Source organism: Saprolegnia parasitica, assembly GCF_000151545.1.
Source record: "Saprolegnia parasitica CBS 223.65 unplaced genomic scaffold supercont2.13, whole genome shotgun sequence".
In the NCBI taxonomy this organism is placed as follows: Eukaryota; Oomycota; class Saprolegniomycetes; order Saprolegniales; family Saprolegniaceae; genus Saprolegnia; species Saprolegnia parasitica.
The window spans coordinates 647,143-674,148 of NW_012156407.1; the positions used below are offsets into that span (position 1 = coordinate 647,143).

A 27,006-nucleotide genomic window follows, 5' to 3' on the forward strand; every position below is an offset into this window, starting at 1 on the left:
CACCGGCGATGCAGCCGCCTCCGCCGATCGAGGAGCCGGTAGCAAAGCGCCAGCGCGTCGACGGTGTCATTCTCATGCCCGAGAACGAGTTTGCCGAGGCGTATCCGGTAAGCTGTTGTCCTGAAGGGAAGAAAGCGGATGCACATTACGTGCGTAGGCGCCGATTCGCCTCCACGTGCAAGTCGCGAATGAGCCCGAGAACCCGAACGGCTGGTCCCTCCACGGCCAAGTGCTCACGCTCGAGGTCGACATTCGCGCCAGCGTGCGCGAGCTCAAGCAGTTTGTCCTTGTACGTCTGCACATCTGGTCGCCGTCGTCTGATTTTTGCGATTAGGAGCACACCAAGATGCCCATTGCCAAGCAGCAGGTCAAGGCGCCGATCGTCGGCTTCCTCAAGGACTCGCTCAGCTTTGCCCACTACAACATGTACACGGACCTCGTCCTCGAGCTCAGCGCGCGGCAGCGTGGCGGGCGTCGCTAAAGTGTGCCAACGCATTTTCTTTTTCTATTTCTTTTGTTTCTTTTATGCTTTCTTTTATTATCGTTGAATCGGCGTTGTCCGGATAAAAGGACTTGGTCGAGCCGCAGCAATGGTGAGCTGCGGTCGCGTCGGGGCAGCCTCATGACGCGTGCGCTGCGTAGAGCGAGAGTGACGTGGTGAGCAACCGCATGTCGGAGAAGATGCTTCTCGGCTGGGCCCTTCTCGCCGAGACGTGCCCCGTCGACGAGTGCTACACGCCCTTGATGAGCACGAAGAAGCAAGCACACAAGGTCTACTGCGTCAAGTGCGAGCGCTGGTTCAGCACCGAGCTTGCGGCCAAGAACGAGTCGCCCAAGGCGCCAGAGCCCAAGGTCGAGGCTGCCAAGGTCGAGGCGCCGTGGCAGGAGTCCGAAGCCGAAGCGGCGGCCTACCGCGAAAAGAAGAAGAAGCGCGATGCGGCCAGCGCCAAGATGGGCGAAAAGATGTTGCAGGTAACACTACGCCGTGCTGGGCAGTTCTCTCGAGTCGAAGCGCCGGTCGTGTAGGGATGGACGCTCCTCGGTTTGCATTGCCCCGTGCCCGAGTGCTTGATGCCATTGATGCGCAGCCGCGAAGGCCAGGTTCGCCGTCAGCCCATGCATCTACCTCAAAATGGCCCCGTGCATTAGATGTACTGCGTCAACTGCGAGCAGTATGTGATGACCGAAGAAGAGATGGCGGCGCACACCAAGACTACGACCGAGCAGTCGGCGGTCTCGGAGGCTTCGTCGGCGGTGTCAAGCCCGGTTGCAGCGCCAAAGCACGCGCCACCCCGCCGCCAACGTCGCCGCGTACGTTCGGACTTTGAGAAACTCGCGATCGAATGGCTATGGAATCATCTAGTGGCCAAGCGGCGCGCGCTCTCGGTGCCCAACGAGTTTGACTTTGCAGCGATGAACCGCATGGCGATCGACGTCCTGTACGAGGTAGACGACGCATCTTTCGATGCAAGCGCCACCGACTTCTTGCTGCATAGAGAATGGACACGGCCCTCGGTCAGCTCGAAGCGGCGACCAAGCCCAAGGACGCGGCCGAGATCGCCAAGCTGGTGCGGGAGCTGGCCAAGGCCATCAAGGCCCTCCAGTCGCTCGGCGACGACGCGTAGACGTTCATGGTGTCCCTGCGGAGCGATAGATACCAGCATCAATAGAGCAACACTTAAAGTTTCCATACATGCCGACGCGATCAGTCTTTGGCGCTCGCAGCTTGGACGTTGGACGTGGTGTCTTCTCTACCTAATCACCCATCCCACAGGACCTATGACGACGACTTGGCATCGATTTGCAGCTAGGCAGTCCAACCTCGGCGCCGTCCACAACCACCTCGGGACTTTAGTGCACAAGCGCGCCGTCTTGTTAGCGCGAGTTGATCGAGGCAGTGGTGGTATAGCCTGTGTCTTCTTCAAGCATGCCAGTTCAGGTGTGTGGTGTTGCATTGGACACTTATTTCCACTCGCAAGCTCAGCTAGACCAAGCGTCCATAACGATGACGAGAATATGTGAATCATTTCTACGCACCCTCGGCGGCTACATACCTGCATGACATACCTGGGTCTCGCACGCCAGTGTCCGTCGACTGTTTCCATACTGTAGTGCTCCTCCCACAACGCATGGTCGCCGAGAGGTAGCCGGAGGCCCAAGTGTCTGCAAGTAGCGCAGTACCTTCTTGGACCCGCGGCGCATCGCTGCCTTGTACCTGCCTCGTATTAGCGTCCATCCAAAGCCGCCGACTTCGTGCAAATGCTGAAGCATGTCGAGGAGGTCGCTCGGATCATCATGCGCTCCGAGACGCGAAGTGGCAGCGTCGTGGGTATCGGAGAAGCCTCTTGCACGAGCGCCCTACAAACTGCGTGCGGTGGCCACGAGCACAACGCAATGTTGTCGCTGCTGTCCGAACCGAGTTGCCAGCAGCGGCGCGAGTGGACGTAGGCAGGGGGATGTCGACGTGCGTCTTCCGAATCGCATCCGCGATCGATCGGTGGCTGCAGCGTTGATCCAACCCCTCGTGCAAACGACAGCGGCGTCCATTGCGCTCGGTGGCACCTCGTAGCCACGAGCGGCGAGCAGCTCCAAGGTATCGAGGTGGCCTTGGCTCGCTACCCAATGCGCTGGCGTCCCTCTGACGTAGTCGCCATGCCAAGACACCCATCTCGCTGTGGCAGCGCTGCGCCCACGCCAGTGTTTTTGTCAGCTCTGTCGACGCCGCCCGTTCGAAAAGTACGTGTACGTCACCATCGCGAGGTGACCCGTGTGGGCCGCCGTGGCCAAGGCGGCGTGGGTCCCAGAGCCCGTAGACTTCGTGAAGCCAGCGCACGACGTCAAAGTGGCAGCAAGCGCCATTGCGTCTCCATTGCAGCCATCGCGCCGGCCATTCGAGCACGTGCAGGAGGCCGCGTAGCATGCTCCGATCCGACGCGAAGGCGGCTCGTATGCAAGAGCTCGAGCGACGCCATGTCACCGTTGAAAGCCGCGAGCTCCAGCACTTGGCAGCGTTCCCATCGGTCGAATGGACAGGGCAGACGAACAACGCCCCGTGGCGGGTCACGAGGCAACCACTTGTCGTCGCTGGTTTTCTTGGTCGACGCAGGTGAGGATGTACAGCATCGCGTGGTCTTGCATGGCGACCGCCAGCTCTAGAAATGGCGCGGTCATTCGTTTACAGTACCCACGCAACTAGACGTGTTGAAGGATGGCAAGACTCGCTTTCTCCACCATCGATGTGATCGCCGTCTTTGTGAGCTCGACGCTTGCTGCGACGAGGTTGACGGCCTCGCGGTGCGTCTCGCCACGCAGCAGAGCGTCGCCGACGTGCATAGCGAAGAGTCCCAATGCAGCCAGCGCTGAACGAGCGCCACGTCGCCTTCGACAACCGAGAGATGGAGCGCAGTCGTAGAAGCTCGGCGAGACAAAGAGCGCGTGCTTGGTCGTGGCATGCGCTGAAGGTACGGCAGCGACGCGAACCGGGCTCGACGTGGACCCCGTTTGATCTCCGTTTGTAAGCCGCGAGCACGGCGTGAGCTCGACAGTGTCGGAGAGGCCAGCCGCCAAGTCCCAGAGGGGTGGCTCAACCTGGCCAAGTCCTGTTCCTGGAACGACACAAATGGCGGCTTGGGTTGCTGTCGACTCGAACAGAGTGCTTCTTGCGCATTTGATTGTTGATCAGTCTGTCATCACTCGTCGTGCTTATGTCTGCAGTCCTTTTTCCAGTTCACACGTATGAGCCGCTTGGAGTGCCATGTAGGCAGTTAGCCCAGGCTGCTTGATGAGAAGGAGCAATCGTATTGTACTACTAGCACATGAAACCAGGGATGCAACACTATGGTGATGGTACTCAAAATAAGCTCAGATTATGGTCGCGTCTATCTAATTTAGTCGACTTCCTCAATCTTGGGGCCCTGGGCGTGCGAGGCCGGAGGGGGGGCGCCAGCGCCGCCCATGTCGGGCATGCCGCCGGGCATACCGCCGGGAGCGCCACCAGCAGCAGCGTACATCTTCTGCATGATGGGGTTGGCAATGCCTTCGAGCTCCTTCTGCTTAGCCTCGAACTCCTCCTTCTCGGCCGACTGGTTGGCGTCGAGCCAGTTGATGACGTCGGTGACCTTGTCATCGATGGCCTTCTTGTCGGCCTCGTCGATCTTGCCCTGGAGCTTCTCGTCGTTGAGCGTGTTGCGGAGGTTGTACGCGTAGTTCTCGAGGCCGTTCTTGGCTTCGATGCGGAGCTTGTTAGCCTCGTCTTCCGACTTGTACTTCTCGGCTTCCTGGACCATGCGCTCAATGTCGTCCTTGGTGAGGCGACCCTTGTCGTTCGTGATCGTGATCTTGTTCTCCTTGCCGGTCGACTTCTCGACGGCCGAGACGTTCAAGATACCGTTGGCATCAATGTCGAACGTGACATCAATCTGGGGGACACCACGGGGCATGGGCGGGATGCCGTCGAGCGAGAACTTGCCGAGCAAGTTGTTGTCGCGCGTCATCGAGCGCTCGCCTTCGAAAACCTGGATCAAGACACCGGGCTGGTTGTCGGCGTACGTCGAGAACGTCTGCGACTTCTTCGTGGGCACCGTCGTGTTACGCTGGATGAGCGTCGTCATGACACCGCCGGCCGTCTCCAAACCGAGCGAGAGCGGCGTGACATCGAGGAGGAGCAAGTCCTGGAGCTTCTCCGACGAGTCGTTACCCGAAAGGATAGCGGCCTGGACCGTGGCACCGAAGGCGACGGCCTCATCGGGGTTGATCGACTTGCAGGGCTCCTTGCCGTTGAAGAAGTCCGAGAGCAGCTGCTGGACCTTGGGGATACGGGTCGAGCCACCGACAAGGACGACTTCGTGGACCTGGCTCTTCGAGAGCTTCGAGTCGCGGAGGACCTTCTCGACGGGTTCCATCGTCTTGCGGAAGTAGTCGCCGCACATGTCCTCGAAACGAGCGCGCGTGATGGTCGAGTTGAAGTCGATACCATCGAAGAGCGAGTCGATTTCGATGTAGGCCTGGGCCGACGACGAGAGCGTGCGCTTGGCGCGCTCGCAAGCCGTGCGGAGGCGGCGGAGGGCGCGCTGGTTGGCCGTCATGTCCTTGCGGTGCTTGCGCTTGAACTCAGCCGTGAAGTGGTCGACGAGGCGGTTGTCGAAATCTTCACCACCAAGGTGGGTATCACCAGCCGTGGCCTTGACTTCGAAGATGCCTTCCTCGATCGTCAAGAGCGAGACATCGAAGGTACCACCGCCAAGATCGAAGATGAGCACGTTGCGCTCACCGCCCTTCTTGTCGAGGCCGTACGCGATGGCGGCGGCCGTGGGCTCGTTGATGATGCGGAGCACGTTGAGGCCGGCAATGGCACCGGCATCCTTCGTGGCCTGGCGCTGCGAGTCGTTGAAGTAGGCCGGGACCGTGATGACGGCGTTGTTGACGGGCGAGCCGATGAAGGCCTCCGAGACTTCCTTCATCTTGATGAGGACCATCGACGAGATTTCCTCGGGCTGGAACGTCTTGGATTCGCCCTTGAACTCGACCGTGATCTGGGGCTTGTCGCCGGCGCCGGGCGTGACCTTGAAGGGCCAGTGCTTGATGTCGGCCTGCGTGGCGGGGTCGTTGAACTTGCGGCCGATGAGGCGCTTGGCGTCGAAGACCGTGTTGGTGGGGTTCATGGCCACCTGGTTCTTGGCGGCGTCACCGATGAGGCGCTCCGAGTCCGTGAAGGCGACGTACGAGGGCGTCGTGCGGTTACCCTGGTCGTTGGCGATGATCTCGACGCGGTCGTTCTGCCACACGCCGACGCACGAGTAGGTCGTACCGAGATCGATACCGACGGAAGCACCTTGGACACCAGACATCTTGTTGATTCTGAGCGAGCAAATTCGAAAATGATTTCCGGCCCGAGTGACTGGGACCGCAAAATGCACTTTCGAGAAGCACACATACAAACACCAAGCTCATGGGGTTTCAACGCATGGGATTGGAGGAAAGCGGTGCGGCCACCATCACGTCGCCCGCGGATTGGCTGAAACTCCGAATCTAGAAAGTTCGATGGTTTACACATCCAAGGCGCTGAGCTGTCGTGAATTTTATGATCAAGTCGATCCAGCTATGAAGTCAATGCGTCTATGCTCGAGGCGACAAGGAGGTTGATCGTTGTGGACAAGTCGTTTCGTGGACATGTGAGAGTTGCCTGCCCCGTCCAACGCAAGGACAGGGCGTGTGGGCCACACGTTTAATTCTTCGAATCCATTAGTCGACGACAGGGACCGAAACGGTCCATCGAAGACGAGATGGAGAGAGACCAAGATCATCTTTTGATTGTCGTGCAGAGGGGCGTCGAGAGACGACTCTGGAGGCACCCCAGGAGGCACCCAGTGTTTGAAATAGCAAAGGATCATCCGGAATCAAGTGGATGCCTGAGGTGTCGCGCCCAGTCGGGCAAGAGTGGCCCGACGTTTGTCCCAAAAAACCCACGCGCCACGTCGCCAGGTAGTCTAGTCGACGCAACCCGCACTTTAGTCGATCGAAGGCCGCCCGATCTTCGGTTGAGACCTTCGGTTAAAGCTTGTGGATCTTCGGCGAAGTTCGCACCGACGCCTTTCTACCGGATACGGCTGCGGTATCCGGTTACAACAAGAACGGACGATCGTTGCACCTCCGCAGTTCCCCAGCCGCTGCCCGCCGTGCCCACCACGATGGGTTCGCGACGCCAATGACCAGCGTCCATTGCTGACGCTTGGCTGTATATAGTGTCCAAGCCCACTGATGTCTACAAGGTGTTTGTCTCCAAGGACTACATGAAGTTCAATGCGGCCCACTTCATCGCGTACAAGGTGCATTTGCCTTCGGCAGCATGGCCGCACACTACCAACTAGGGCTTCCGCGAGCGCCTGCATGGCCACAACTACCGCTTGTCCGTGACCATTTACGGCCATTCGGTTGGCCACGACGGCTACGTGCTGGACTTGGTCAGATCAAGGCGGTGCGATCCTCGAGCCGCTTGGACCCGCCATGTCAAACACCCGTTGCTGTAGAGCGCGCGCAAGATTTGCAAGGAGCTCAACGAGCACTTTATCGTGCCCATCAAGAGCGACGTGTTGACGGTGCGACGGCATTACCGTACGAACGCTCATGACACCGCACATAGATTGTGGTCGATGACACCAACGTGCAGTTGACGACCGAAGACGGCCAAAAGTTCAGGTAATACATGCCTGCCTCGTACGACGCGCTCACGTAACATTAGCTTTCCCAAGTCGGACTGCTCGATCTTGCCCATTGTGCACTCGTCGGCGGAAGAGCTCGCCATCTACATTGTAGGACACAACGAACCTTGCAGCATCTAACTTCGTGCTAGAGCGGCCGCTTGATCGAAGAGTTTACGATGAACGAGCTCCAGGTAGACAGCGTCGCGTCTGTTACCTCGTAGCGCTAAATTAACGCGGTGTCCGTAGGCGCGCAACGTGTTCAAGCTCGAAATCAGCATCGCCGAGGCGGAGAACCAGCTCGCTTCGTACGAGCGCCACCTCACGTACGAGTAGAGTCGCATCGAGCAAATATCTCGTCCAGAATATAGAGCTTGCTTGAGTTGTACCCTTTTTCTTTTCGTCCCCGCATATCTCGGGCTTGGATCTGCCTGACGTTCCGCTTCGAATGGAAGCGTCGTCGATGCCTCCTCCCGTGTGTGGCCAGAACGGCACATCTTCAGGACGAGACGCGCGGCGTGAGGCGACAGAGCTCGCGCCTGACGATCGCGATGACGAGGTTGCCTTTCGATGCCGCAGTGCCACTTCGTGCTGACCACCATTGTCTCCTTCTGGACACTCGCCATACAAAGAGGCCATGTGCATCGCCGTGTTCTGAAGTTGGTGGGAAAGAAAAGCAGAAAGTAGAAATAAGTTAGTCGTCGATTCGTCGAGATAGATACTATGTACGCAGGAGATGATGATGATGGGAGGCTCATGCCACGGGCGAACTGAGCTGCATCGTGGTCGAAATGATGTGCTCGGTCGTGTGTTGCACGGACAGAAGGCGCGCCATGAGCTGCTGCATCTTCTCGGGCGTGTCGGCGCCGGACGCGTCCATCGTAAAGAAAGGCTTGGGCGACGGGACCGGCTCGGCCACCTTGGGCGTCGACTCGATCGCGAGGTCGAGGAGGATTGGAATCCGCGCCGCGAGCGACGGCTTACTCGGCGTCTTGTGCGTCGAGATGCAGCCGAGGCACATCTTGATGCGAACGTTCTTGGTCGCGACAGGGCTGAGCTCGGCGTTGGTGGTGGTGACGTTGACGCAGCAGCGGCGGCAGACGTTGGCGCGGCACCGACTGCACGAGCTCTTTCGGCGAAAGTAGGCTAAGGACGTGGCGCAGACGTTGCAGTGAGCCATGCTGGTTGGTAGGTGTGGTTGGTGGACGCGAAAATGAAAACTGAGCCACAAACGCCGAGCTGTTGTTCGGCGTGGCGTGGCCATGACGGGCTGACCTTATGGGTGTACCGGCTGGCGACATGCGTTTCGGCGCGATCCGAATTAGGCTCAAAAAGGCCTGATTCGAGACTTGAAGCAGGCAAGTGCCTAAATTTGAAGCGCATACGTCAGGGTTCATGGTTGCGACAGTGGCCAGCCCGAGGACACGACGAGGGGACGAGCAGGATTAAGTTCAGAAAGGAATGGCGCTGCTTCGTCTACGCGTCTCGCTGCTGCTCCAAGTCCATTCTTGGGTGGTTTGCAGTGCGGTCGAGGCCAGACATGGGTGCACCGCCTACAGTACTTGGCTCGCCAGCCAAGTGTTCGAGTGGCCCGCACGAGCTACCGGTACCGTACGCTTAACCTGCGGTGGTGTGTCGCAGTCTCGTGATTGCATCAAAATGGGAATTAGCGTCGCGGATGCCATTACACTGGTGGGCTCTCGCTCTGATGAATTTCCATCACACCAAGGCGCTACGCCCTTTCGGCGCCCTTTCCGTCAAAAGTCTCGCCAGTACGGTTGCTAGCGCTGCGGTTGAAGACGTGCGCCACACCACCGCGCTGGTTTGCAAGAATTGAAGACCGTGGCGGAGCACGAAGGGACTGTTGCAGGAATGCGCACTTGCCGTGTCCATGCACGCAATGGCATAATGTTGAAGCCGTGCGTGGACGCGCCACCTCGGACACGGCGATTACAATTGGGAAAATCGTGAGTTCTCGGGGTGCAGAACGAACGCTTGCATGACTGATGCTGCTCCATCACAGGCAGCGCGCATCGCCGTGTCTACGGTACACGCCTCGTGCAGTGTGTAGTGGGTGCATGGCCCGAATACGGTATACCTGGTAGACCTCTTTTGCATGGAAAGCACTTGGTTAAGCGTTGCTCCGCATCCCACGACGAGCAAGTGCTGTGCTGGAAGCAACTCGGATGGGGTAAGCGGGGTAGGCAAATGCACGACTATTTTCTGCCGACTCCATCGCCGATCGTGGATCGACAGTTGGCAGATCTTGCAGTGCCAAGACAGGCCAAGTTCAGAAGGCAAAATGGACGATCTGAGTCTGTCGTCGCCCACAGCGCATTTTGATGCAATCGCCGCGACCGGCTGTCGCTGGTGTCCACAACGCGCCGCTTCAAACCCCGCAGCACTAAAACCAAATTAGAAAGTCGACGGCGACATAGACATGGGCAAGTTCCACGTGCGACGCAGATTCGGCAAGTTTCGGATGACTCCAGTCGTCCTTTGTGTGTCGACACATGTATGCACACTACTGCTGGATTTATCGTTCAAGTTGTATCATCATCTAATATATCTACTACGCTTCGTTCACATCATGGTACGAGTGGGTCGAGCCGCGGCGGCGGCGCGGCGTCGCGGACGACGAGAGCACGGCCGAGGCCGGCGACGAGAGCACGTAGCCGACCGGGAGGTTGAAGTCCATCGCGTTGAGCTCCTCGGTCGAGTCGTCGTCCTCCTTGACCTCCATGGACTGCAGCGCCTGGAGCGCCATGTCGTTCCAGTCGATGCCGAGGTACTTGATGCCGAAGATTGTGAGCTTGAAGATCTCGGTGATGCACGTGCCATACCAGATCCCGACAAAGCCCCAGTCGAGCGCGATCGCGAGGAGGTAGCAGACCGGCAGCTGCACAAACCAGGACGCGAAGAACGAGACGTACGTCGCAATGTGCGTCTGGCCCATGCCGTTGAGCATCGCTTGGATCGACATTTCGAGCGACTCGAGCGTGAAGCCGAGGAGGAAGAGCGGCAGCACGAGGATGCACATGCCGAGGAGCTCGCTGTCCGAGGTGTACAAGCGGAAGATTTCGTGCCGGAGCAAAAAGACGCTGGCCGCCAGCACGACGCCGGTGAGGAGCGTGCACGTGAAGCCCATGAGCGAGATCTTCTGCGCCGAGATCGGGTGGCCAGCACCGAGGTGGTTGGCGACGCGGGCTTGCGTTGCGCAGCCAAAGCCCCAGAAGAGCGCCCACACGAGGCTCCAGAGCGTCGACATGACAGCGTTGGCAGCGATCGACTCGGACCCGAGCTTGGCCGCGATGAGCGACATGCAGCTCTGCGCCATGTTGACGACGAGGTTGTTGAGCGCGAGGGGCGTCGCCATGCGCATAAAGATAAGGAGGCGGTCGCGCGTGAGCTCTTCGAAGCGCCAGCCGCCCCACGCCTGCAGATGGTACTTCTTGTACACAAAGCAGTAGAGATACAGCGAGATGGGCTGGAACCACGACGCGAGCACGGTCGCGAGCGGCGACCCGTCAAAACCGAGGCCGCCCCAGCCCGCGTAGCCGTAAATGAGCACATAGTTGGCCGCGATCGTGAGCGCAATCGAGACGCAGCCGACGATCGTGATGGGGAAGACGATGCCCATGGCCTGGAAGTACTGGCGCATGCACGCGTAGAGCAGCGATGGCCAGATCGAGAAGGCGAGGATGCGGGCGAAGCGCGTGCCGAGCTCAATGATCTCCGGGTCCGAGGTCGCAAACTGCATGATGTAGCCGAGGCACCAATACCAAATAAATACCGGCACCATGAGCACCGTGACGACAAGGACCGCGAATTGGAGCCAGATGCCGACGAGCTGCGAGTTCTTCGCGCCCCACGCTTGGCCGCAGAGCTATCACAAGCGCGGACGATGAGCAATGCAGACGACGACAACGCAAGGAGCGGCATACCGTGACGAGCGACGAGGCGATGCTCCAGACTGTGAAGAGCGGGACCGCCGTCCAAATCGACGCCAGCGACGACGCGGCGAGCGCTTGCGTGCCGAGGTGCCCCAAGAACGCCGAGTCGATCGAGACGAGCGCGATACGGGCGACGCTGGCAAGACTCACTTGCACGGCCATTGAGGCGAGGGTGATGAACTCCTTGCGCGCGTCAAAGACATCCGTGTCGGCCTTCTTGACGAGGAGAGGGTCCGCTTCCTTCGCCATCGTGGTCATACTTCCTTGGTCGCCCTCACAAAAAGGAAATGATATTCGACGTCGGAATATCTTGCAGAAATGTCGCAGATCCGGATACGGGGCCAATTGGTTGGCTCGGATGCCAGTCGGCGTGCCACTCTGGCAGATGCGTGGGGTGATAGACGATAGATTAGAGCGATGGTGGGCTGATCGGCAGCGCCCCCACAGCGTCGATCTGCGTACTCGCCTAGAGCACTGTCCGTTCTATGAATCCTTATGCCTCTGGACGCCGGTCGCTCGAGGAAGCGGAGCGTTCGTGGAAGGGGCTCGGCGATGCCACCGTGCCTGCCGTGGCGTGCACGGCCCTTGTTTATGTGCCGGTATCCGGATGTGAAGTGGATCAGAGAGCGCTGCACCAAAGCCGTCCAGTCCCCGACCGAGCATACAAAACCCAAGAGAAGGGCGAGGGTTGAAGGCGCTGTGGACCTGGCAACGCAGACGGTCTCGGGAAGCCAGCTGTTACTGAGACGCTTCTGGGAAGTGCGTGCACTGAATTTACCCATCGCGGCCGCCACCCGCGCCCACAAGCAATTTCTATGGCAGTCTGCAGTGCCAGAGGGGGATGTAGAGTGGCCGACCAAGACGCATGAGTCATCGCAGCCGCACCACTCTTTGAACGGGCCAACCACGCGCACGGCGAAGCATCTTACAACGTCTTCTCCCCAGCGCGCAGATTCGTCGTTTGAATCGGGATGTGACATGCTCCTGCGACTTCCTGTTGCACATGGATGGAAGATGATTGCCTGGCCGTGTCATCGGGCAACTCCTTGCTTGCAACGCTGGCGCTGTACAGGCGATGGCAATGGTCTGTCGATTGCCGACGTCTCGAGGCGTCTAGACGCACGCAATGCGCGACCATGCACGCAAGGGACGCAAATGGGTGTCGCTTCGTGGTAGCCAGCACCGTGCACTGGAATCCCCCGAGGATGTAGCCAGCACTGTCCACTACCTGGTACAATCCTCCGAGGATGGATCCTCCCATGAAGTCGCCTAAAATTTGGGTGTTTTTAATCTCACCGCGGATTGGCCGCTTTTGGAGCCGCTCGGGCACCGATTGGTCGAGCCCAAGATCCGCGATTCGTGGTATCAACGCAGGACGGATGCAACGCTTCTTGACCCGCGCGCTCTCGACGTCGATCCCGCGCACGGCGGTGAAGGACCTTCTGGCGACGGCCCCGGGCGCCGATGCTAGCGTCTCTGGCTGGGTCAAATCGGTCCGCCGGCAAAAGAACGTGAGCTTCATCACGGTCAACGATGGGTCGTCGTTCCAGAGCCTCCAGGTCGTCTGCGACGGTGGCGACGACTTGGCCAAGGTGACAGTGGGCAGCAGCATTCGCGCGGTGGGTCGCGTCACGGCCGCGCCCAAGTCGGGCCAGGTCGAGATTCATGCGTCCGACGTGCACGTGTATGGGACGAGCGACGCATCGACGTACCCGCTCTCCAAGAAGTACCACACGCTCGAGTTTGTGCGCGAGCACCTCCATTTGCGTCCGCGCACCAACACGTTTGGCGCTGTCACGCGCGTGCGCAACGCGCTCAGGTCTGACCTCGATGATGTCGTCGACGGCTCCTGCATACACTCTGTAGCCAAGGACTCCACGCCTACTTTCAGTCGCAGGACTTTGTCCAAGTGCACGTACGCCATTCCGCTGCATCGATATTTCGACTGGCGGCATCATGGTAGACGCCGATTCTGACGTCCATCGACTGCGAAGGTGCGGGCGAGCAGTTCCGTGTCGAGCGCGAGTCCGGTGCCAAGAAAGAAGGTATCGCCAGCGACTTGATTCTGAGACTGACGCCGTCTCGTGCTAGATCCGTTCTTTGGCCTCCCAGCGTACCTCACTGTCTCTGGGCAGCTCCACGCGGAGATGTATGCGAGCGCGCTCACCAACGTCTATACGTTTGGCCCGACGTTCCGCGCAGAGAACAGCAACACGACGCGCCACCTCGCCGAATTCTGGATGCTCGAGCCGGAAATGGCGTTTGCGGGGCTGCCCGAGTGCATGACGACGGCCCAAGGCGCGGTGCAGAACGCCCTTCGCTTCGCGATGGACAAGTGTGGCGACGACCTCGCCTTCTTCCACGACCAAGTCGCCAAGGGCAACAAAGAAAAGAACCTGCTCGGGCAGCTCGAAACGGTGCTCTCGACGGACGCGTTCCCGCACTTGACGTATACGGAAGCCATTGATGTGCTCCAGAAGGCGCCCGTGTCCTTTGATTTGGCGCCCGAGTGGGGTACCACCTCGACGAGTCGATCATGGCGATGCTAATATGATGCTAGGGATGGACCTCAAGACCGAGCACGAACGGTACCTTGCGGAGAAGCACGTGGGCGGCCCCGTCTTTGTGACCGACTACCCAGCCGCGCTCAAGGCCTTTTACATGCGGCTCAACGACGACACGGAGCCGGACCGCGCGACGGTGGCCGGCATGGACCTTCTCGTGCCCGCGATCGGCGAGCTCGTCGGTGGCAGTGTCCGTGAAGACCGCTTAGATGTACGATCTGATGAATATTGTCCGTTGATGCGCATGCTGAATGCTGTTTTGACTACTAGGTGCTGCAGCGCAAGATGGCCGATGCCGACGTCGACCCGACGGGTCTCGAGTGGTACCTGGATCTGCGCCGGTATGGCTCGGTGCCGCACGCGGGCTGGGGCATGGGTTTTGAGCGCCTTGTGCTCTTTGCGACAGGCCTGGAAAACATCCGCGATGCCATTCCCGTGCCTCGGTACCCCGGTGCATGCAAGCATTAGCGGGCCTCACAAGAAACGATTTGGTGGTTTGAATTTTGTTGTGTACTTTACGCTCCAACGCGAGGCCGTTTTCGCCGCGGTTGCGTCGCCCGCAAGCGCTCGTTCTCCTGGATCTGCGCGTCCAGCAACGCCTGCAGCGAAGCAATTTGCTGCCGGGCGGTCGCGAGCTGTGCGTGTACATCCTCCTCGTCTTGGGCCGGTGCCTCGACCTCGGTGCTGCTTGGGCGTGGCACTTCCTCAGACGGACGAGGTTCGACCATGGCCTGTTTGATGCCCAAGAGAAGGTTCACAGGGTCTTCGTTGTCTTCTTGGGGCGGCTCGTCAACCTTGGCTTCTTGTCGCAGAATGAGCCGCGTCCTGATCGTGCTCAAGTTGGGCAGCGACTGGTTGGAGAAGACAATGACATCGGCCGGTAAGATCTTGGGTTGTGTCTCTGGCGCTTCGTTCGTGACGTACGGGCGAATCATGCAATTGCCCTCGACGTGTGGCAGCTTGCGCTTAAAGTAGATGGGCTCTTTCACGGCCGGTAGGAGCTCGAGCGGTGCCGACGCCCGCGTTCGCTTTGGCACTGACTTGCGCTTGATAAACTGAAGCAAGTCCGGCTCGTTCTTCTTGAAGAACGGGTGGCTGAACGTACAAATGTACGTTTTGGTCTTGGTCCACTTGCGAAAGCCAAAGTAGTTGAGCTGACGCTGGAACGACTGGAAGTTGTTGTGACTAAAGTACTTGGGTAGGATCTCGCGCGTCGCGCGGCCTGGGTCGAGGATCTGCAGCGACGCGCCGTCGTCCGCCCACTTGATCACGCTCGACTCTTCCTCCTCGAGAATGTCAAAGAGCTGGAGGAGGAACTTGGGGATCTCGGGCTTGAGCTTCGTGGGCACGAAGGCCGTTGCGTTGAAGTGCTCGAGCGGCCCGTCCGACGACGCGTCGCTCGGGCTCGTCGCGCCCTTGGGCTCGGCGGGCAGCAGAATCTTGGGCATCGGCCAAACTTGGAGTACGCCCGTAAATTCGACGGGATAGAGACTTCGATTTTTAGAATACTTCTACGTATTTTAGAACGTTCACGCTCATTGGCTGAAATGCGGGGGAAAACCCAGCGAAAAACAACGAATGCATACGACGCCGACAGACGCGGGCCGTGGACTCGACGGCCTCGCAACGCGTCGCGCCCGACGACAGCGCGATCATCCGCTCGCCTCGGTCTAGCGCCGCGCTACGTCCCGTATCGGCGTTTCATTGGTGTAAAAATACACGAATAATGCCCAATGAGGCGCTTCGACAAAACGTTCGCCATGTAGACTTATGTAGAAACGGTAGCAATCGCGCGAGCGCGCACCTAAGAGGAGATGACAGTCCTTGTCGACGGGAGCTCGTTGCGTCAATGAACGCCTAGTGAGATACAACTTGCTGACAACCCACGATACAAACACAATAGTGTCTGCGCGCGGCTTCTTGTCTGCGTGTGGAGCAATTTCTGATCCCTCCCTTGGGAGGACCACACGACGATGGAGCCTGGACTGGGCGCGTATCCACAAGCTGGTCAACGGCGTATGCACTATCAACACGGTTCCAAGCGCCGATGGGGCTGAAGTTTAGCAAGCCTTTTACGTAGTACTACTATACAAGCAGAGAGCAACAACAAGGAAAGGATTGCGAAATCTTGTTACCCGATCGCAACGCAAACATACACCACTCGAGCTACGTTGCCGGCGTGTTTGTACTGTCTTAGCGCATGAATAGCAATTGGTACGCAGGCCTTCTCTGGTGCCATTCGTTTTGCCGTCCGTAGACCTGGGCGTGGCGTACCCCGGTGACGCAACTACCGTGAGGTGGTTTACTCCGAGTGTGCTCGCGGCCGTTGCCAACAACATGCAGCTAGCCGCCCGTTTGATCGGAACAGCTCCGCGGCCTAAAGTCTGGGGTGCGCAGCCCTCCCGGCAGGTGGTCGCCCTGTCGGAAGCTGTTGCAGCTGGTCTAATCACTCACACGTGTCTTCACCCCCAGATATTGTTTCCGGCACGCGCGCTGCTCATTTCAGGTCTTGGCTATGCGACCCAGCTCGCGCCAACGTGGTCCGCATCAACTGCTCGTCACGTTCCGACGTATCCAATATGTCGGTGTCCCGACCAGCTCGCGTCGCCCCCTCCTCGCCGCTTGATGTGCGGTCTGTCGTGTCTCGGTGTGGTACGGCATGTCTCCCCGACGGTGCACGCCCGGGACGGTTTTGCTGGATTTCAACCTCCACACGCCCCACAGCTGATTACATGCGGCTCGTCTTGTGTACTTCAGCTCTGTCGCACGCGAAGATTCTCAACGCTGGCGACGGCTTTCCGTGCGGGACACATGCGTCGCGTGTGGCAACGACCGATCAAGGAAGGCGAAGAGCGGCCGATGGCTGGGCAGCTTCTCATGGGTGGCGGGCGACGAGCGGCCCTCCAGCATGCGCCGCCAAAGCACGCGTTCAAGGTCCGCGGTAACATGGGCGCCAAAGAAGATGCACCACTGCACCACTCGTGACCACTCAAGGCGGCACCGAGCCACATCGGTGTGGTGCGTTCCGGTTCCCAGCGACCTCCAGCACGTGTGCCCCGGTATCGCCTGGCTGCTTTTGAATGAGCTCCATTCAAGAAGCCTCGGGTGTGCGATGGACAAGATCCGGTATCTCGGCAACTTTTGCTCAAACCATGTGCCGCAACCAATCCCAGATACGCTACAGCTTCTCGCTCACGCTTAATGGGCACCACCGCACCCGGCCTCTGGTTTAGCTCCAACAGTGTCGTCTCGTCGTGTTGGACCAGCCAGGGATACCACATAAAATAGACTCTCATTTTCCAAAGGGTGGGCGACGTCGAGTGCCAAAGCGCCCTCTAGAGATGCACCTAGCCATGGGATGATGGTGGCTGTGGCAGTCGTCTCGTTGACGATAGCATGGCGCGCGCCATGCATCCACTGTCCCGAGCGATCCTCGTAGTAGGTATTAACGCTGGTAGAATCCTTGCAATGCGCTTCCATCCTATGCTCTCGCGCTGCCATCACAACGAACCTCCTCGCTGCAGTCAATATGTCCAGCATATTGAATGTACGCCGCAGGGTCAGAGCTGCCACGTCATGCCAGCTCTTGGTTGCCGACTGCGTCTTCATGAGGCTTTTCGTACCGGTATATCCGGATAAGATGTGGGAGCGAGTTTTACGTGGGTTTTACCTGCGAGTAAAAAGGACGCGGTGCGTCGGATTTCGAGCGTAACCGGACGTTTGTATCCGGATACGACGCTCCAAATAACTGGCCGGAGCGAACTTTGCAATCGATCGAGTGAAGATGGCGACCCGCGGTGTGTGGCAACTGGAGAAGCTGACGATCCGCTACTGCCAGTACGGCGGCAGCAGCCGCTACGTGCGCGACCTCCTCAAGGACCAGCGCTTCTTGGCCTTCGTGGCCGAGAACCCGCAGGTGACCTTTGAGACGGAGCTTAAGGGCAACCGCCACCCCGTGCTCATTGGCGACTACATCACCAAGGAGCAAAAGGTCTGCGACGTCAAGAACCAGGAGATCCCGTTCGTGATGCAGATGATCCAGCGCCTGCGCGACACGAGCGGCCGCAAGATGACCAAGGTCAACGCGCCCGTGCTCTCGAAGCGCCCGACGATCCAGGGCATCTGGCAGCCCGACACGGCCGAGCTCTTTGAGAAGACGACGTTCGAGATTGAGCACCGCTCGCAGTAATTACTAGTAGACACGACCCTTTGGATATAGTCGTCGCCTTGTATTAATCGTTTGGGTTGCTCTGTGCCCCCAATCGTACGCCAGATCGTACGCTGTTGGCAGACCAACGATGAGGACATACTCAGTATTGGCAACCTCGATGCTTCATGAGGCGAGGGTAAACGGGCCATGGAGACACAGCCCTGACGCGAATGGGCTGTCTCGATGCTCGATCAGTGGTCATGATCTGCTTTTCTTCGAGCGTCTTTGATTACATGGGAGGCGCCGCAAGGACATAATCAAATAGTATATTATCCGAGGTGGCAGCAAAGGGTCCCACAATCTGACGCGCGGTGACCGCAAGCCGCCTCAAAAGTGGCCGGGCCCCAAGAGGCACGACAAGGAAAAGGGGAGGCAAGCTTAGAAACCGTGCAACTGGATTTGGCTCTCAAGGCAGATCTCCTGGTCCACGAGGAAGCTCTTGACGTTCGAGCGCTGGTCACCCGAGAGCTGGATGATTTCACCGAGCTCTTCGTCCTTGACAATGGCGCCGTTGCAGCTAAAGTTCTTCTTGAAGGCCTTCAAGATGCGCTTGATGTCCAAGTCATCCGCGAGACCCTGCACCGTCGAGATACACTTGCGGCCGTTACGCTGCTGGACGCGGACGTGGACCTTGCCCGAGCCGACGCCGGAGCTGTCGGCAGCGTCTTCGAAGGCGTCTAAACCAAGCCGCGTTAGCACCATTGGACGGCCATGGCCGGCGAAGGGACTTGGCACATGCTGCTAGCCCCATGTTCGCGACGCCTGCATGCACGTACTGAAGTTGGAGAAGCTGGGGATCGTCGACATGCTGGCGAGATGCGGGAGTGATTGGTTATGGACGACGAAAGCAGCAGCCGGCCGCCGGATAATGCGGTCGCCGACCGGATATGCCTGTCCGGTTTCAATTCCGGATGGCGGGAGTTCAAAAAGCGCACTTGACCGAGCAATTGGGAGCACTGACTAGACGAACACCACTTGTCGTCGACCTGCATTTCAATGCAACGACGCACGAGCGATGATCGCCATGGCTCTCCTGCGCAGCCTAGTCGACAAGACAACTTGATTTGTGTAGCGACCAACGCCGTCTGTTCGTGAAGGATGGTTGCGTGGTTGTTCGTATGGTCGGAGAGTGATCTGATGTGAGGTTGCAGCGCAGCATTTAAAAGTGACCTGCAGTGCGATGATGTAAATTCTAGCTTGCAGTGTCAAGCCTGCCAGCATGTCCTTGGATCACTGTTTAATGCTGCTACGTTGACGCCATATTGATGACAATTATGTGCTGCTCATGGGCGAGCGGGCTACTAAATGGCGTGTTTTTATCCTACGGCGACCTGCGTGTTCGAAATTCGACTAAGTCCGCTTTAGCCGCAAGCCGTTTTGTGCATTTGTGGAACGGGCCATCGTGGAAATGGGTGAACCTGGGGATGCGCAGGGCTTGATGGTCTGGGAGAAGCGCAAGCGCGTGAAGCCGACGATATTCCAGGTGGAGGACTATGAGCCGAAAAAGCGGCAGACGAAGCCGGCGGCGAAGAAGCCTGCTCCTGCCAAGGCCAAGGCGACGAGCAAGGCGAAGAAGCAGGAGGACGATGCCGAGGTCAAGCCAGCCAAGAAGGCCAAGACCAGCGCCAAGAAAGAACCAGCGCCCAGCAAGGGTCTCGATATCGCCGAGTTCAAGAAGCTCCTGGGTAGTCCGTTCTATTTGGAAGATGGCGCCGAGTGGCATGGCACCGACATTGACTTTGACGAGCTCGCGACGTTGCGATCCATGTGGCAGCTTCCGGCCGCGTGCCACATTCTCTGGCTTCTCCAGCGACCACTCAACTTGAAGATCTACGGCACGCTGCGCGAGTACGAAGCGGCGCTCCTCAACCCCGAGACGAGCGTCGTGCTTGAAGAGGTCTTTACAAAGCTGCTGCTCGCCAAGAAGGAACGCGACCGGCTGGCGCAAGGGGCTGGGCTCACGTACGACTGGTGGAACAAGCGACTGAAGGAGCATTATGCGGGCCGGTACCAAAAGCTGGCCAGTCTCAAGCGACGAGCCAACGCCACGTCCGGGTCGGACGAGCCAGTCGACGACGAGGACGACAACGAGGACGACGAAAACAATAGCAACACGGGCGACGAGTCCGTCGACGAGACGCCCAAGCCTTCGCGTCGACTCAAGGATTTGTCGGACGACGAGTGGGCGCTTCTGGACCGTCTTGGCGCAAGCTTGGGACTGCTCGGCGACAAAAACCCGCTTGAGGTCCGTTCTCTCTTGTCACGTACGCGGCCTTATCTCGAGCTGTAGACGCACGACTTTAAGGCTCTCGACCCACGCACGCGCTGCTTGGTCCTCCTCGACTTGTGCGAGTCGACCGTGAGCCACCCATCCAACTTGTGCGGCCGCACCCTCCACCTCGACCTCATATCATCATATTGCCTTAGGGAGTACATTCGCGAAATGGAGGACGACGACTTGCGCGTGCAGCCCATTGGCACGGACCGGGTCGGGAACCGGTACTTTTACTATGCGCAGTTTTACCACGAGCGCCGCGTGTACCGTCTCTCGCCGGACGCCGATGCGTCGTGGGAGCTCTGGGCCAAGGGGCTGGACACTGTCACGGCGCTGCACGACGCGCTGTTGCTGGCGACGAAGCGCGGCCGCCGTGTCGCTGGCGAGACCGAGCTCATCGACCACGTGGAAGCGATGCTGGAGATGATGCACAACGACGCCGCTGACATGAAGCGTGAGGAAGAGAAGGCACTCAAACGCGTACGCTTGCTCCCTGCACTTGGATGGACGAATAATCCTCTGGCGCGTAGGCGATTCTCGAGGCCATGCCCCGCAAACGCTCAGCGCGCATCCAAGTGCTCACGATGGAAAAGTTTGAAGAAGAGCAGCAAGAGCGCGAAACACGCCTTGCGAAAGAGTCGGCCGAGGAAGGTACTCGACGCACGCATGGATTACTATTAGCCAGCGGGAATTGAACTGCGTCTAGAACGCCGACGGCACAAGGCGGATGCCGCCACTGCCAAAGAAATGGAGCGCAAGCGTCTCTTGACCGAAATGGACCAGCGCCAGGCGTTGAATACGGACCGGCTAACGCGGCGCCAGAAGAAGCTCGTAGAAGAAAAGGCGTAGCCACTTGCAATCAAGTGCTGATTGAGTCATCTCTGCCACCATCTCTTCTACATTGGCCGTCGTGTGGGCCGATGCACTCTTGTAACGTGCCGCCCGACCACACGACGCAGCCTGTGACTCACACTACAAATCGCGGCTGCGGCGCGCTACACACTGCTTGGCGGTGCGCAGGGAGCGTTGGGAGTACGGGAGCCGACACCATAACCATCGACTGCCCCCGATCGCCACGCCCCTTGGCGGTTCTGTGTCGGTGGCCATGCATTGTGTGAGATAGTAGCGTTCGCACCCAGCCACGTTTCTGTGATTGCGTGTTCTTGACAGCTACTACTGACTGCAGCAGTTCCTGAAGTATCTTTTCGCCCTGGCTCACTACTACAGGCCACGAGGCGCGCTTTCATTCCTGCACATCGGGGCCGGTATGTTGCGTCTTATGACCCACGCGCGTTGCGAGCCATGGGAATGGCGTTCATATCAAAGGAATTCTTATTGCGGTAGCGAGCACGCGAAGACTCGTCGCGTCTATGGCGTGAGGTCGTATTTCTGAGCTCAAGTCGCCACGGTTGATGTAAACAGACTTCTCGCTTCTCCTCCCGACAGCGGACGCAACGAGCAGAGCCGCTAGTAGGAACATAGTCGTGCTCCTCTCGTAGTACATTGTAATTTGTGTGAGAAAACCCGTCGCTCCACCATCACCCGCGTGTCTATATGTGATCGTCGGCTCGCCTCGCGCAAAGGGCCAAGGGCATGTTCGATATTTTATAGAACCCGCGCTATCGTTGCAGCGGCAATGTGCCAGGTCTTCATGAATGGCTGGGCGGCCCCAGGTGCCAACATCCGGTGCAACCAGCTGCTGGCATTCGCACAAACAAGTACCTTTTGAAAGAGTAGCTTGTTTATGCGGCGGCATTAGCCAATCGTACGCCGTATATTCGGGCCGGTAGGTTGATGTATGGCAATTCATAGCAGCGTCGCAAGCACGGAGTGGGTTTTATCACACAAATGTGTGGCTGGGATCTTGTCTCTGGCACGGACCAAACGCGAATTCATAAGTTGCTCACGCTCCCTAGCTTTTTTAAACCGTCCGCCAGGGACACGCACGCTCGTACGCCAAGTCGCGATCCCTCTTCATTTGTGAACTTCTCGCAACCCCACCACACCCCACCCCACCACAACCACAATGCCCAAGTCGCAAGCGAGCCCCCGGGATTCGATGACGGCGGTCCGCAAGTACCATGCCTTTGTGATTGCGCGGCTCTTGAACGACAGCGCGTCCAAGCACCGTGTCCCGCACACGACAATTGCGACCAAGCTCGCCAAAGTCGCGCTCAAGATGGAATTCCGCATCTTCAAACTCACGCGCGGTCGACTTTTGGACGAGAACGCCATTAAACTCTACTTGACGCACTTGACGCAGCAGGCGCACCGACGCCACCGGCGCCAGCTCCAGTCCGAAAAGCGGAAATGATCAAGGTCGCGTAGATCCGAGCGCAAGAGTATCGGCGACTCTATTTATTGACTACTAGTACCTACTTACAATGAATTTGAAATAATAAAAAATCACCCCGACGCCCCTTCTTGTATGCTTGGAACAAGGTGGTCCGATGAATCGCTTGGAGATCGATTCTTCGTAAAGAGATGGACTGACGGACCAGGGAGGGCGTTCCTTTTATGTGCCTTGTCTGCTGGCAACCGCTGTATTTTTCACCGCATCATTGACGACCACATGGTGTTGGTTGTCGATGCGATAATCGTTCGCACGCTAGACCATTTGGGCTTCTGTTCCATTCGACGACGACCTCGCTGGCCAAACGAGGGTGATCGAGGGACCCGCTATCGACTTGCGTTACACTAGGTCGTAGTGCACGCCTTGTACCGCTCTACTAGAGCTTCTGCTACAGTACCTCATTGATTAGAATAGAGTCATCAATCAATCAATCAAACGTGTTCGCGTTGCTACTACGCCTGAATGCGTGGGAGTTGGCACCAGCACTTGGTCGTTGGGAGTGAGCTGCACAGGGAGAGATCCATCCCGTGGTGGACCCCACTCGCTGAGGGACTAGAGTCATGGAAAAACATCACGGTGTCGACTTGCTCTTCAACACAAGGTCGTAAAACGTAACGTAGCGCATCTCATCGATGCGGCGGGCGCCCCATTCAAAGCGGGGCACGAGTCGCTTCCTGAGATTTGTGGCCGTTCGCCGAAATCCGAGCTTGAACACCGCCGCGCGCGCTTTTGGTGCCATGGACGCGACGTTGGTTTCGTGCGAATGTCCTGCCGCCAACACCACCGTTTCGATCACCTTGCGGGCTTTGGAGAGCTTGCTCCGGTCGCTAAGTTTCGTCAGGTCGAACGAGCGCAGCTTCCGCAAGGGGCCGATGCCACTCGCCGGAATCCCTTCATACCACATGCACCAAAGGCGGTGCACCGTGCAGGGTGGCAGCACGAAATCGGCTGGCACCGGGTGGGACCGCCCGCCCCACGAAAACGTCGGCACACTTGGCTCTGACGTGGCAAACTCTGGATCGGAGCTGCTCTCGGCAGCCATCGTGAGAAGGCAGCGCGCCGTCATGTGGTCGTGTGCCTTCGTCGTCGCTTGGGCGGATTGCTGCACACCGTTCAACAAGGACCCTAACAGCACAGTCAATGCTTTAAATAATCGTAGTTTTGCTCCATCAATCCACCTGGCTCTTCCTGCGTGACCACGGTGCCGTCTTCGCGGTTGGTGTGTGAAGCGTAGTTTTTGGTAAACGCTACGTCGATGGTCGTTGCTTGCCTTCTCGACGCATCCGATCGTAAGTGTCGTACCTTTGAGGGCGGCGCAAAGCTCTGGCGGTATCTCGACCTTGGCTTCCTTGTGGAGGTAGACTAGAGCACTTGACGCATTGCCCACGTGCGAGGCTGATGTTGTTTGGCGGGGCTCGAGCGGCATCCCGCGCTTGTCGCACTTGATGGAAATGAAGGCCAAGTAGCTTGTGGCGACGCATGCTGGGAGCGGCAAGACGACGCTGTTGTTGAGCACGAGCGCTGCATGACGCTCTTGGAGCCATGCGAGGAGGCGCTTGTTCAGTGCGTTGTAGCGCTTGATCGTCTTCCCTTCACGGCCGCCAATATCCGTCTTGGCTGCTGATGCCGACGCATCCTCCTATAACGAGAGAGAGGCGTGGACGAAATGCCGGGTGGTATTCGCAGGATACTTGTATCGTAGCTGGGGCGGCTGCCGTCGAGACAGCCGTGCGCGACGCTGGACGCACTATTGCGGGACCTACAGTAAACTGCTCTTGCATTGCGCAGCGTTTGCCGGGTGCTTGGTGTGCGGACGTCTTTGAACTTCTTCGCTCGGGCGTGCTGGCCGTCACCGTCGTCGCCTTGCGCGGCTTCTTCGCTGGGCCACCGCTCTCGGGCGCTGCTCTCGCCTTGCCTGTGGTCGTCGCTAACGTTTCCGCGTCATGAGTGGCTGCCGCTGCGGTCATCGCTCCAGTCCGCCTCCATTCGGGCGCGACCATGCTGCGTCGACAGGTGTCGTCGGGCGCGGTGGGATGTCGACCATACATATTCCAAGTCACTTTGCGCGTTGCATGTCGGCTCCATGTGACATTGGCGCGCGTCGAATACGAAAATCAAGTCAAATCGCGCCGAGCCTATGTCTTCTTCTTCGTGCATGGGCTTGCAGAGCCAAAGCTGCAGTCAATGTACAAGTCGTCCATGACCTTTGCGAATACCTTATATTCATACGACGCAAGCAATCCACGCGGCGGCAACGGACGGAGCTTTCGTGCCCTCGGATCGCGTTCGGTACCGGTAGATCTACACTGGAGTACAGTGTACTCGCAATACAGTGTTTTGGGCTCTGGACCCGGCCACTTTAAAACCTCAAACTCTCTCTTCATAGCTCTGCTGCTGGTCATTCTGCTGCGTTGGTAGCCCAGCTCGGAAGCCGTCGTCGTCAGACTGTCGTCGTCGTCCTGAATTATTGACGTACGGTAGGCAGTGGCGCAAGCTTTCGAAGGCTTTGCGTAACGTCGTCCTTCGATCACTTGACAAGGGTGGCAAGCATGCACCACCAAGCACCACTGGTCGCGTGCATTGACCTCTCTCGCGCACGCCTCTCAACGACGGGATCGCTGCCTGCACACTTGCCTGCACACAGTGCTCCGAGGCGACATGGTGTTGGACCTCGATCGCGAGCATGCATCATGCATGATCCAGTGGCGCCACCCGACACAGCTGGGATCGGGTCCCACGCCGCGACATATCGCAGCATTCCAAGGTTCCTATAAACGTTACGATGCTTCGCACGACTGGCCCCAGACCACAAGGCCGACGCGCTTGCATCGCCGCAGGCCATCGTCTTCGACGCCCATGTGCGCCACAACCCAAGGAGGCATGCAAACGTTTAGTTAGTCGATCGCTCTTTTTGTAGTCGACGTCGCCTGCGACATCCATACCGCGCTTCTAGAATTTTTCTCGGCAGATGGAAGTCGCTGCCGGAGCAATCGGTAATACTAATATCTGGCTCTGGTCGTCGTGCTACACGGTGTGGTCAGTCTTCGATTCGTCTGGCCTGTCCCGCAGTAGTACCATGGTCCGCGGCCCGTCGACGCTCCTGGCGATGATGCTCCCGGCGGTCGTCGTCCTCGGCGCCGACCAGAACGACCCGACGCTGCCGGCCAAGTCGGGCGTCGGCATCTGGATCGACGTCGACACGCCCGCCGACAAGTACCAGATCACGAGCTCGCGCGGCGAGACGTGGGACCTCGTCATGAGCGACGAGTTTGAGATTGAGGACCGCAACTTTACGGCTGGCGAAGACCATCTCTGGACAGCGCTCGACATTCCCGACGGCGTGAACCGCGCCGTCGGCATCTACACGCCCGAGAACGCGATTACGCAGAACGGCTCGTTCCACATCCGCGTCGACTCGCGCGAGATTGACGTGAGCTTCTACAACGTCTGGTCCGACGTTCCGTCCTGGACGACGAAGAAGATGGTATCTCGCAATCTATCCTTCGAGGAGCCGATAGCACTCAACACCTTCCTCCTGTCTAGTGGTATGCCTCGGCGATGATGCAGACCTGGAACAAGTTTTGCATCCAAGGCGGCTTTGTCGAGATCTCGGCCAAGATGCCCGGTGCTACCAACAAGGAGTCGCTCAACTCGCACGTGACCGGCAAGCGCTGGGACGGCACCAAGGACATTCCCGTGAAACCCATGGACCGGATTCCCGAAATCCGGTTTTACCCAACCTGGCCGGGCCTTTGGATGATGGGCAATTTGGGCCGGGCGCTGTTTGCAGCATCGACCAACCGTGTCTGGCCTTGGACGTACAACGAGTGCGACGAGCGGTACCGGACGTCCCAGCGCATCTCTGCGTGCGATGCGAACCCTGGCTACGGTTTGAACCCGTACCAAGGTCGAGGGTCGCCCGAAATCGACATTCTCGAAGGCGGTGGCAGTGATATCTCGTCGTCGATCCAGATCGCGCCGGGCATGCCGGACGAGTACCGTCTGAAGTTCCCGGATATGCAGTACGAACGAACCAACTACACCGATCCCCAAGGTACTCATGCGCGCCAAAGATCTTATTGCTGACATGGATTCTTAGGTCGCAAGGGCCAGGGCCATCTCTTTTGCTACTACGAAAAGACGTGTACGACACCTGGGGCCAACATGGCCGACGTTCCGACGTCGGCGTTCGCGTCGCGCGGCCACAAGTCGTGGTACCAAGGCCTTCGATATGCTGCAAACGAACGGTGCACACCGGTGCAAGCATTAAAGCAGCAGTACGAGCCCGTCGCCAAGGCACAGAACGGCCCCATCATCGACAACCAGTGGGACGTCAAGACCATTAGCTCGGGCCGTGACCTCCATGCAGATCTGGGCCTCATCGATGGCAAGGGTCCACTTCATTGGGGCATCAACTACAACGGGACGTGCTTTCCGATTGCCAACGGCTACAAG

At 58.6% G+C, this 27,006-nt stretch overlaps 14 protein-coding genes across 14 annotated transcripts in view; 7 read left to right on the plus strand and 7 right to left on the minus strand.

Annotated features, from left to right (window-relative positions):
• The first annotated feature begins 568 nt into the window (after positions 1 to 568).
• SPRG_04531 (hypothetical protein) lies at positions 569 to 1,705 on the plus strand. Its single transcript, XM_012343451.1, has 6 exons — positions 569 to 593; positions 643 to 972; positions 1,027 to 1,101; positions 1,150 to 1,311; positions 1,364 to 1,446; positions 1,497 to 1,705. Exons 1-5 carry the CDS (start codon positions 591 to 593, stop codon positions 1,415 to 1,417), a joined length of 624 nt encoding a protein of 207 aa, XP_012198841.1. The 5' UTR covers positions 569 to 590; the 3' UTR covers positions 1,418 to 1,446; positions 1,497 to 1,705.
• A 1,355-nt stretch (positions 1,706 to 3,060) lies between these two features.
• Positions 3,061 to 3,333, minus strand: SPRG_04532 (hypothetical protein; the record flags this gene model as incomplete). Its single annotated transcript, XM_012343452.1, has 2 exons — positions 3,061 to 3,152; positions 3,219 to 3,333. The coding sequence occupies 2 exons, from the start codon at positions 3,331 to 3,333 to the stop codon at positions 3,061 to 3,063; spliced, it is 207 nt and encodes a 68-aa protein (XP_012198842.1).
• A 455-nt stretch (positions 3,334 to 3,788) lies between these two features.
• Positions 3,789 to 5,913, minus strand: SPRG_04533 (hsp70-like protein). Its single transcript, XM_012343453.1, has one exon. It carries the CDS (start codon positions 5,844 to 5,846, stop codon positions 3,888 to 3,890), a length of 1,959 nt encoding a protein of 652 aa, XP_012198843.1. The 5' UTR covers positions 5,847 to 5,913; the 3' UTR covers positions 3,789 to 3,887.
• Positions 5,914 to 6,686: 773 nt separating this feature from the next.
• On the plus strand, positions 6,687 to 7,532 carry SPRG_04534 (hypothetical protein; the record flags this gene model as incomplete). The annotated part of the gene is made up of 8 exons (XM_012343454.1): positions 6,687 to 6,690; positions 6,742 to 6,824; positions 6,867 to 6,973; positions 7,028 to 7,094; positions 7,139 to 7,194; positions 7,238 to 7,307; positions 7,349 to 7,390; positions 7,446 to 7,532. 8 exons carry the CDS (start codon positions 6,687 to 6,689, stop codon positions 7,530 to 7,532), a joined length of 516 nt encoding a protein of 171 aa, XP_012198844.1.
• Positions 7,533 to 7,893: 361 nt separating this feature from the next.
• Positions 7,894 to 8,418, minus strand: SPRG_04535 (hypothetical protein). The gene has a single exon (XM_012343455.1). It carries the CDS (start codon positions 8,374 to 8,376, stop codon positions 7,951 to 7,953), a length of 426 nt encoding a protein of 141 aa, XP_012198845.1. The 5' UTR covers positions 8,377 to 8,418; the 3' UTR covers positions 7,894 to 7,950.
• A 1,245-nt stretch (positions 8,419 to 9,663) lies between these two features.
• On the minus strand, positions 9,664 to 11,434 carry SPRG_04536 (hypothetical protein). The gene is made up of 2 exons (XM_012343456.1): positions 11,141 to 11,434; positions 9,664 to 11,082 (listed from the first exon to the last, which is right to left on the minus strand). The coding sequence occupies exons 1-2, from the start codon at positions 11,405 to 11,407 to the stop codon at positions 9,769 to 9,771; spliced, it is 1,581 nt and encodes a 526-aa protein (XP_012198846.1). The 5' UTR covers positions 11,408 to 11,434; the 3' UTR covers positions 9,664 to 9,768.
• Positions 11,435 to 12,508: 1,074 nt separating this feature from the next.
• SPRG_04537 (asparaginyl-tRNA synthetase) lies at positions 12,509 to 14,208 on the plus strand. The gene is made up of 6 exons (XM_012343457.1): positions 12,509 to 12,968; positions 13,016 to 13,064; positions 13,113 to 13,194; positions 13,241 to 13,663; positions 13,710 to 13,924; positions 13,984 to 14,208. The coding sequence occupies exons 1-6, from the start codon at positions 12,529 to 12,531 to the stop codon at positions 14,179 to 14,181; spliced, it is 1,407 nt and encodes a 468-aa protein (XP_012198847.1). The 5' UTR covers positions 12,509 to 12,528; the 3' UTR covers positions 14,182 to 14,208.
• On the minus strand, positions 14,187 to 15,174 carry SPRG_04538 (hypothetical protein). The gene has a single exon (XM_012343458.1). It carries the CDS (start codon positions 15,159 to 15,161, stop codon positions 14,229 to 14,231), a length of 933 nt encoding a protein of 310 aa, XP_012198848.1. The 5' UTR covers positions 15,162 to 15,174; the 3' UTR covers positions 14,187 to 14,228.
• A 2,300-nt stretch (positions 15,175 to 17,474) lies between these two features.
• On the plus strand, positions 17,475 to 17,972 carry SPRG_04539 (hypothetical protein). The gene has a single exon (XM_012343459.1). The coding sequence runs from the start codon at positions 17,498 to 17,500 to the stop codon at positions 17,900 to 17,902; it is 405 nt and encodes a 134-aa protein (XP_012198849.1). The 5' UTR covers positions 17,475 to 17,497; the 3' UTR covers positions 17,903 to 17,972.
• Positions 17,973 to 18,158: 186 nt separating this feature from the next.
• SPRG_04540 (hypothetical protein) lies at positions 18,159 to 18,753 on the minus strand. The gene is made up of 2 exons (XM_012343460.1): positions 18,700 to 18,753; positions 18,159 to 18,600 (listed from the first exon to the last, which is right to left on the minus strand). The coding sequence occupies exons 1-2, from the start codon at positions 18,728 to 18,730 to the stop codon at positions 18,302 to 18,304; spliced, it is 330 nt and encodes a 109-aa protein (XP_012198850.1). The 5' UTR covers positions 18,731 to 18,753; the 3' UTR covers positions 18,159 to 18,301.
• A 564-nt stretch (positions 18,754 to 19,317) lies between these two features.
• On the plus strand, positions 19,318 to 21,080 carry SPRG_04541 (hypothetical protein). The gene is made up of 5 exons (XM_012343461.1): positions 19,318 to 20,168; positions 20,214 to 20,302; positions 20,351 to 20,678; positions 20,729 to 20,849; positions 20,905 to 21,080. Exons 1-5 carry the CDS (start codon positions 19,332 to 19,334, stop codon positions 21,045 to 21,047), a joined length of 1,518 nt encoding a protein of 505 aa, XP_012198851.1. The 5' UTR covers positions 19,318 to 19,331; the 3' UTR covers positions 21,048 to 21,080.
• Positions 21,081 to 22,224: 1,144 nt separating this feature from the next.
• SPRG_04542 (hypothetical protein) lies at positions 22,225 to 22,563 on the plus strand (the record flags this gene model as incomplete). Its single annotated transcript, XM_012343462.1, has 2 exons — positions 22,225 to 22,493; positions 22,527 to 22,563. The coding sequence occupies 2 exons, from the start codon at positions 22,225 to 22,227 to the stop codon at positions 22,561 to 22,563; spliced, it is 306 nt and encodes a 101-aa protein (XP_012198852.1).
• Positions 22,564 to 23,122: 559 nt separating this feature from the next.
• On the minus strand, positions 23,123 to 24,518 carry SPRG_04543 (hypothetical protein; the record flags this gene model as incomplete). The annotated part of the gene is made up of 4 exons (XM_012343463.1): positions 23,123 to 23,676; positions 23,730 to 23,798; positions 23,854 to 24,190; positions 24,315 to 24,518. The coding sequence occupies 4 exons, from the start codon at positions 24,516 to 24,518 to the stop codon at positions 23,123 to 23,125; spliced, it is 1,164 nt and encodes a 387-aa protein (XP_012198853.1).
• Positions 24,519 to 25,627: 1,109 nt separating this feature from the next.
• The window catches only part of SPRG_19665 (hypothetical protein), a gene marked incomplete at both ends in the record, with an annotated part of 2,800 nt that continues 1,421 nt past the window's right edge, over positions 25,628 to 27,006 (plus strand). The window contains 3 exons of the mRNA XM_012343494.1: positions 25,628 to 26,035; positions 26,095 to 26,605; positions 26,651 to 26,978. Of these exons, the coding sequence (XP_012198884.1) occupies positions 25,628 to 26,035; positions 26,095 to 26,605; positions 26,651 to 26,978 (1,247 nt within the window). The remainder of the gene's footprint in view (positions 26,036 to 26,094; positions 26,606 to 26,650; positions 26,979 to 27,006) is intronic.

What these genes read in the sequence shown, in the direction of transcription:
- SPRG_04531 (XM_012343451.1), top strand. An exon ending in TGCGCAGCCGCGAAGGCCAG is followed by an intron (nt 1,102 to 1,149) that starts GTTCGCCGTCAG and finishes CCCGTGCATTAG; the next exon opens with ATGTACTGCGTCAACTGCGA. An exon ending in CCCGCCGCCAACGTCGCCGC is followed by an intron (nt 1,312 to 1,363) that starts GTACGTTCGGAC and finishes GGAATCATCTAG; the next exon opens with TGGCCAAGCGGCGCGCGCTC.
- SPRG_04533 (XM_012343453.1), bottom strand. Translation starts at nt 5,846, where the DNA reads ATGTCTGGTGTCCAAGGTGCTTCCGTCGGTATCGATCTCGGTACGACC.
- SPRG_04535 (XM_012343455.1), bottom strand. Translation starts at nt 8,376, where the DNA reads ATGGCTCACTGCAACGTCTGCGCCACGTCCTTAGCCTACTTTCGCCGA.
- SPRG_04536 (XM_012343456.1), bottom strand. Translation starts at nt 11,407, where the DNA reads ATGACCACGATGGCGAAGGAAGCGGACCCTCTCCTCGTCAAGAAGGCC. An exon ending in TCGCCTCGTCGCTCGTCACG is followed by an intron (nt 11,083 to 11,140) that starts GTATGCCGCTCC and finishes CGCTTGTGATAG; the next exon opens with CTCTGCGGCCAAGCGTGGGG.
- SPRG_04537 (XM_012343457.1), top strand. Translation starts at nt 12,529, where the DNA reads ATGCAACGCTTCTTGACCCGCGCGCTCTCGACGTCGATCCCGCGCACG. An exon ending in AGGACTTTGTCCAAGTGCAC is followed by an intron (nt 13,065 to 13,112) that starts GTACGCCATTCC and finishes GCATCATGGTAG; the next exon opens with ACGCCGATTCTGACGTCCAT. An exon ending in GTCCGGTGCCAAGAAAGAAG is followed by an intron (nt 13,195 to 13,240) that starts GTATCGCCAGCG and finishes GTCTCGTGCTAG; the next exon opens with ATCCGTTCTTTGGCCTCCCA.
- SPRG_04538 (XM_012343458.1), bottom strand. Translation starts at nt 15,161, where the DNA reads ATGCCCAAGATTCTGCTGCCCGCCGAGCCCAAGGGCGCGACGAGCCCG.
- SPRG_04539 (XM_012343459.1), top strand. Translation starts at nt 17,498, where the DNA reads ATGGCGACCCGCGGTGTGTGGCAACTGGAGAAGCTGACGATCCGCTAC.
- SPRG_04540 (XM_012343460.1), bottom strand. Translation starts at nt 18,730, where the DNA reads ATGTCGACGATCCCCAGCTTCTCCAACTTCA. An exon ending in CCCCAGCTTCTCCAACTTCA is followed by an intron (nt 18,601 to 18,699) that starts GTACGTGCATGC and finishes GGCTTGGTTTAG; the next exon opens with ACGCCTTCGAAGACGCTGCC.
- SPRG_04541 (XM_012343461.1), top strand. Translation starts at nt 19,332, where the DNA reads ATGGGTGAACCTGGGGATGCGCAGGGCTTGATGGTCTGGGAGAAGCGC. An exon ending in GCGACAAAAACCCGCTTGAG is followed by an intron (nt 20,169 to 20,213) that starts GTCCGTTCTCTC and finishes CTCGAGCTGTAG; the next exon opens with ACGCACGACTTTAAGGCTCT. An exon ending in GTGAGCCACCCATCCAACTT is followed by an intron (nt 20,303 to 20,350) that starts GTGCGGCCGCAC and finishes ATATTGCCTTAG; the next exon opens with GGAGTACATTCGCGAAATGG.